General features: G+C 36.1%; 1 protein-coding gene across 1 annotated transcript; it reads left to right on the top strand.

The window, feature by feature from the left end:
• Positions 1–612: 612 nt before the first annotated feature.
• LOC121870786 (zinc finger protein 782-like) lies at positions 613–6781 on the top strand (the record flags this gene model as incomplete). The annotated part of the gene is made up of 2 exons (XM_042372738.1): positions 613–951; positions 6275–6781. Coding segments are annotated over 2 exons (846 nt in total), but the record flags the coding sequence as incomplete, so codon positions are not given.
• Between the last annotated feature and the right edge of the window lie 131 nt (positions 6782–6912).

Raw genomic sequence — 6912 nt, 5'->3', positions numbered from 1 at the left:
CACTGTAGATGTGGAAGTGATCCTAAAATACTGGTTTATATCTTAGCCTGGAGCCGTGGACCCAATATTGCTTCTCCCTCCCTCTTTCCACAAGTGTGTTGTTGAGGTTAACAGGAAGTGAGTGTTGGTTGTGCAGTTCTGTGTATGACTAGGAGTATGGAACACACTAGTTCTGTGTGACTTACAAGCCTCTAAAACTGCAGTTTCTTTCTTACCTATTTCTAATGTCTAATGTTATTTGTAGGGAAGGTTAATCACGGTTAATTTACCAGCTGCTGATAGGGCAGAGTTTTCGTAGGTCTAAGGCAAATTCCTAAGATACTGTACTCTGTCTTGGCTCAGTTATAAGCCAGGATATGAGGATCAACCCCACACTTTTATCCCAGAATTGTGTTAAATAAGTATAATAATGTCATCTAGTACAGGGTATATCATTTTTATGTGGTACAGTAATTTACTTTAAAACTTTTTCCAACTAACATTTGTGTTGATTTTTACTTTGTTAATTCTTTTGTTTTCATTTTGCTTAGAAATCATATCAATTGTACTTTTTACAAACAAATTTCCCTTTTTAATTTTTACTTCCATCAGTAAGAGAGCCATCCCCTACAGGTGGGGTTCGAGAGTGACAGTGACATGCAGGGAGATGGAGAGGCAGCAGAAGCAAGGAGAAAATTATCTGGGTCTAAAAAACTGCACCAGTGCCCATACTGCTCATACTCAAGTCCCCAGATAGCTACTTTACGGAATCATATCCGCACTCACACTGGCGAGAGGCCATACTCCTGCCCCTATTGTTCCTTTCACTTCTCACAAAAAGGTGCCCTTAAAAGGCACATCCGTAGTCACACGGGAGAAAAACCATACTCCTGTCCTTATTGTCTCTTCCGCTCGGGTCGTGTTTGCCATCTAAGACGTCATATTCGTACTCATGGGAGACCAGTTGCGGAGGTAATGGGGAAGAGCAAAAAACCAATGCTTTCCCCCACTAGTCATGAAAATACAGGTGCCTCATAAATGTAAAAGTTTGTGCAACTATCTGATTACATTTTGAGGAGAGTTTGAAAACTGACTGGTGACCAGTGTTTTTACAGTGCATTTAAAGCAGGAACAGAGGATTAAGAGAGGGCAAGGTGTTATTGACACCTATTCCTAAATTTTTATAAGTTATCTAAAAAAACCAAAAAACAAAAAAGACTGAAGTTACGTGTCACATATAATGTTAATTGTCATAATCATATTCCCCCCTCTGGTGAGAAGGGTTATGGAATTCATGGACTTTACAACACATTGACTAATTTTAAAGTGCTGAAAATGGATCCTTGTGATATTGATATGAGGAATACTGTACTGTACAGCAATTCATATTGGAGATCCACCTAGGATAAGAGCCCAGTAAATAATAGTAAAATAGTGCTTTGTGAGAGGCACTTTTCTGAGTGTTATACAGTACAATGTAATCTTGGAAACATTTGTATATAAATTAACATTTGAAAAGTTTTAGTTTATTAGTTTATAAATAAAAAGATATATATATATACTGTACTGTATATATATATATATATATATATATATATATATATATATATATATATATATATATATATATATATATATATATATATATATATATATATATATATATATATATATATATATATATATATATATATATATATATATATACTGGATAACACAACAATATCATACTTTATGTACTATGTTAGATGACTGTTGATAAGATGCAGTAAACATTGTTTTATTATACTGTATAGTAGCTGTAATTGGTCCTTTTTATCAAAATAAGTAGCTTTATAATTGTATTTTTTTAATGAAGGTAGTTGTGTATGTGAGACTGAATGTGATAGTTCTTAAGGTGACTGTTTTAGATCAAAACCACTTTGATAAATTCAGTAAAGTACTATATGTATACAGTACTGTATATGTCTTGAGCATTGTTGACACTCTCATGCATATATTTTATCCTGATTTATTCATTGTTATGGCAGTGATGGAAAGAAAACTTCATGATAGTTGGTACAGTAGCATATGGAAGACATAAGTTAGGATTACCACAAATTTAGTTTAAATATGTATTTATTTATTTTTTTAATGAGGAATAACCTACCTGGGCACAGGTCATCGACCTACAACGGGTCCCTGGGGGCAAAATAATAAGAGTAAAAAAAATTAGAATTAGAGGAAAAAATCAATCTATACTACGAAGATGCCGTAAAACCAGCTTTTTGATGTGAGACATTGTAAGAGGGTGGAAACACAGAAGAAGGCAGAGCATTCCACAGTTTGGCTGTGTGAGGAAAGAAGGATGTACTATAACGGGTTATTCTAGTATGACCGACAGCCACACAGAAATGGTAGGCACCGTGGGCAAGATGAGTGTTACGAGCCCACGGCCTTGCCGACGGTACACAGGATGCCAAATCCACCGAACATTGCCCGTTAAAGTACCTGTAAAAGAGAGAGAGTGAAGCAACATTGCGGCTTAGAAAAAGGGAAGAAAGATTGTCAACTAAAGGAGAGTCAATAAGACGAAATGCTTTGGATTCCACCCTATCTAGCAGTTGGACAGAAGAAGAGCCACCCTAGATATGAGAGCAGTACTCCAAGTTAGGACAAATGAATCCCTTATATACTTGAAGCAATCACTCAGGAGTGAAGTAGCTACGACATCTGTACAGCATTCCCAGCTTTTGGGAGGCAGCTTTAGCAATGTTGTGGATAATGTTAAGACATCATCAACTTTCAGGTTATAGTCACATATGTACATTATCATTAGTGTTTTCATTTCAGTAAAATTTCCTTAACTAACTGCCAAAATTTTTCGGCTTTCACCCAAAATCCAAACAGCTGTCACAATACGGGATTAAATATTTTTTTGTAATTCATGCAAAAGCTTTTTTGTTTGTGTTTGTATGCTGTGTTACATGTTATGCTGACACCAATATACAGTATACAGTGTACTACGTATTTATACACACAAGTGACCCAGTTCATTATTTTGTTAAATATATTTTTATAACTTGATATCAGTCATGAGTCACTTGAAAATATGTCCACAAAGACAGTGGGTTCAGGAACTTTGGGAAGCCCAGAATTCTGTGGCTTGGGTTAATATGACAGTTGGCCATTGCCCCTCTTGATCTGAGAAACTACAATGCAGTTGCCTGAAATTTAGGAGGTAATGGGTCATAAGTTTGCACAATGAATTAAAACCCATTTACTGAGTGGGAAACAATTAGCCTCACATCCAGCTACAACCTCCTTGAGGTAACACTTGTCCCCGGCTCCATCTAATTTAAGGAGAAGATTATGACCTGCCCTCGAACATAGTGTGCACCATGAACTTTGCTAGGCTTTGCTGCCTTAGTTGTTGATGCAGGGAAAGAATACAGAATATGAATTATCATTTGCAAGTTATTACTTTCCTAAACAGGGAATAGCTGATGTATGATTTATTATTATTATTATTATTATTATTATTATTATTATTATTATTATTATTATTATTATTATTATTATTGCAGTATTATTATTATTATTATTATTATTATTTTTATTATGAAGGAGCTGCCCCCATACTTGTAAGAGGAATCAGTGTCATAGTTTGGGGAAGTGAGAAGAGATGAATAACTGTGATTTACACCTTGACTCGGTTTGTACATAAAATCCTCATCAAGAATCATTAGTAGTGTTCTTTAAGGGGTTGTGTACTTATCCATGTTCATTTTTGTGTGAAACATGGACTGGCCTTTCTTGGAGTAGTACAAGATGATTGGGCCCTAAAGGTTGAGTTAGTGGATTATCTCCTCAAGTATGAGCAGCTCAAAGGTTCTATCCCCAGGAATGGTTTCTCAGAGGGTTTATCAAGGCCATATTCTCAATGTTAATATTGCTCTTGTTAGCACATAACACCCTATTGGCTTGTTTTCCTTTGGATTACTGGATGAATTGTGTTAATGGATTCTTACTTATCTGATAGGCTTTAATTTCCCCGTCCTCAACATAATCCAAATTGTCTTCAGTTTACATCTGTAACTTTGAGTCACAGGTAAAATAGAGATATAGTTGCCTAACCTTGTCCTTAATTTACTTGCCTAAATTTTTATGGTGGTTTATTTTGTTTTTTGGGTGGCTAGTTAGTAAGTATGGTCTTTATCTATTGTTGCTTTGCATTTGATTTGCTGGGGTTAGGAAGGATTTTTATAATGGAAAGAAATGTTACTCCTCCCTGTGACTTGAACAACTCCAGGAATGGCCTAGAGTTGAGGGTTTAGGCATATTCAGCATTGTTTGTAGCTAAGACATGGGTGGTTCTCCCCTGTTGTCCCCTCTATTGTTAGCTAGTTTCTGTATTCATGAGTCATTTGTGTTGCTGGTAGTTGTTGACAAATTATAAATATTCGATTGATTATGAAACCCCACTTTATAACTGAGGCTGAAAAAATACTCAGATCCCACTTTTCTTTTGTGTTCCTTGTATTTGTTATTTTATTTATTTATTTGTTTATTTGTTTAACTGAGCCTCGTAAGTCAAGAATTGAGTAACATTGGACTATGAAATCTCACAACTCACAGTTCTCAGCCTTTTGGAAACTGGAGCTTCTTGGACTCCCCTTTTTTAACTGTTGGTGTTGGGAGGCAATTGATCTTCACATTAGCCCCAGCAGCTGAGCTTAGAGCTTCCCTGTGGGTCACAGATTGCAATCAATGAAGAGGGAGTAGAAATGGTGTTGTGTTTTCCTATGTTCATTTAAATTACACATTCATTGTCATCATTTTTCTTTCACACCACCTTGTACTACATCAAGCACTAAGTACACTGATGTTTGAGAATGGTATCCTGGTCCTTTATATTGTGGCTCTTGGTGCAATTTACCTAGACACTGATGTCATCCACTTCCAAACAAGCATTTTATATAAATAGGCACGCAAAGAATACTATACAGTATGTAAAATGCTTTTTTTGTTTTGTTTTTACAAATATTAAAAAAATGAGAGTGGAAGGTTGAGGTGGCACATAATACAATACAGTACTCTCAATAAGTGAGGGGGGGGGGGGGTAATGGTGGCTTTGTCTATGGCTGACATTATACAATGCATTTAATTTCAGCTATCTTTCTCTAATACAATTATACCAGTACATGTGGACAAATTCCTTCTCCATATTTTAAGCAATACTCACTGCTTCCTACAAGTCCTTACAATTGTTGGGAGTATTTGAATTACCTTTGAGTATACAGTAATATATATTTGGGATTAACCTGTCATTCATCACCTAGGCAGCCCATTTATATTATGGGGTGCACTTTGAACAGGTTAAAACTTTTTTTTCAGTGCCTTTTAGTCTTTTGAAGAGTACAGTACAGTACAGTACAGTACAGTACAATACAGTACAGTACAGTACAGTACAGTACAGTATATCTGAATAAAAGTGAGAGTTGGATAACACGATGGAGATGGGAAGACTAAGTAGATGGAAGGATGAGATGAAGAATGCACGAAAAAATGTTGTGATAGATGAATGTCCAGGTAGCAGCAGTGTACCTGAGTAACCAGAGAGTATGGTGTCAAGTGGTTCTGTGGATATCACAAGAATTTAAATGAATAGATGGCAAAAATGAAGAGAGTCGGTTTTAGCTCTCATTTCAAGTCATTTGCAATATATAGTAGTGGGAGAGAGCTTGCAAGAACAAAAACAATTTATGTCAACCCAAATAGTGAATTTATCCTTGTCAAAAACTAAGAAATATTTATATCTTGCCAGCAAGTTTCATACCAGTAATGCTATATTAGAACTGTTACTGTGAATGACTAAAATGTTCATTTCATTAGTGTAATTCATCATCACACATTATTAGTAAATTATATGTCTATGTCACAGGTAAGGCTTACCCCCAGTTACACTTTCTTGTTGGCGACATTTTGGGTACAGTCACAGGAGATGATGTTAATGATTTGGAGAATTGTTATTTAATTCTCAGGACTCTGTATCATGCACTACTTATAATGTTTGGTTTGAATTTTGAAAATATGCTGGTGGTTGTTAGTCTTGTGTTACATACACAATACCACAGATCTGTGTCCAGATTTCTTGTTTTATTGATGAAGATTTTCTTTTTGGGTAAGTTAACTTTCATGTTTTTTAATACCCCTGTACTGTAATGAAGGAAATGTTTAATTTCAGCCATTTAGTGTGAAATATAACCTGTGTGTGCAGAATTAGATCACTGAATAGGATGGGCATCCTTTACAGATCAGCCTGACCACTGGTGGTCAGAGTACCAGCGGAGGAGGAGCCCTAGAAGTTGGGAAGAGCCAATCTACTATCTACGATTTGCACAAGAATCCCTTCTATTCTTACTCCAATCCCGAGAAAGATATTTTGATACGAGGCAGTTACACTTTCATGGGGAAGAAAAAAAACAAAAAGCCATATTCATGTGCACAGTGTCCATATGCTACTGCTTCAAAGAGTAATCTCGTCATTCACCTTCGTACTCACACTGGGGAAAGACCATATTCCTGTCCTCAGTGTTCATTTACTGCTTCCTTTGAATACAATCTAAAGGTTCATATGCGAACCCACACAGGAGAGAAACCATACACATGTCCAAATTGTCCTCTAAAATTTTCTCAGAAAGCTCACCTTAAAAATCATATTTTTACCCATACTGGGGAAAAGCCATTTTCCTGCCAGATGTGCACAGCTAGATTCAGCCGAAGGAGCAATCTGAGGAGACATATTAGGACACACGAGTAAACTCTTCTGTGTAGCATAGGATGATGTAGCTTGTGATAGAAGCATGTAACTAATACAGGAGTCATAATGCATGAATGCTGTACAGTATTTTCATTCCATTTTTAGATTTTCGTGGCATGCTGAAGAGCCTG

The sequence above is a fragment of the Homarus americanus genome, unplaced genomic scaffold, assembly GCF_018991925.1.
Source record: "Homarus americanus isolate GMGI-L3 unplaced genomic scaffold, GMGI_Hamer_2.0 scaffold15596, whole genome shotgun sequence".
In the NCBI taxonomy this organism is placed as follows: Eukaryota; Metazoa; Arthropoda; class Malacostraca; order Decapoda; family Nephropidae; genus Homarus; species Homarus americanus.
This window is presented reverse-complemented; position numbering and strand designations above follow the sequence as displayed.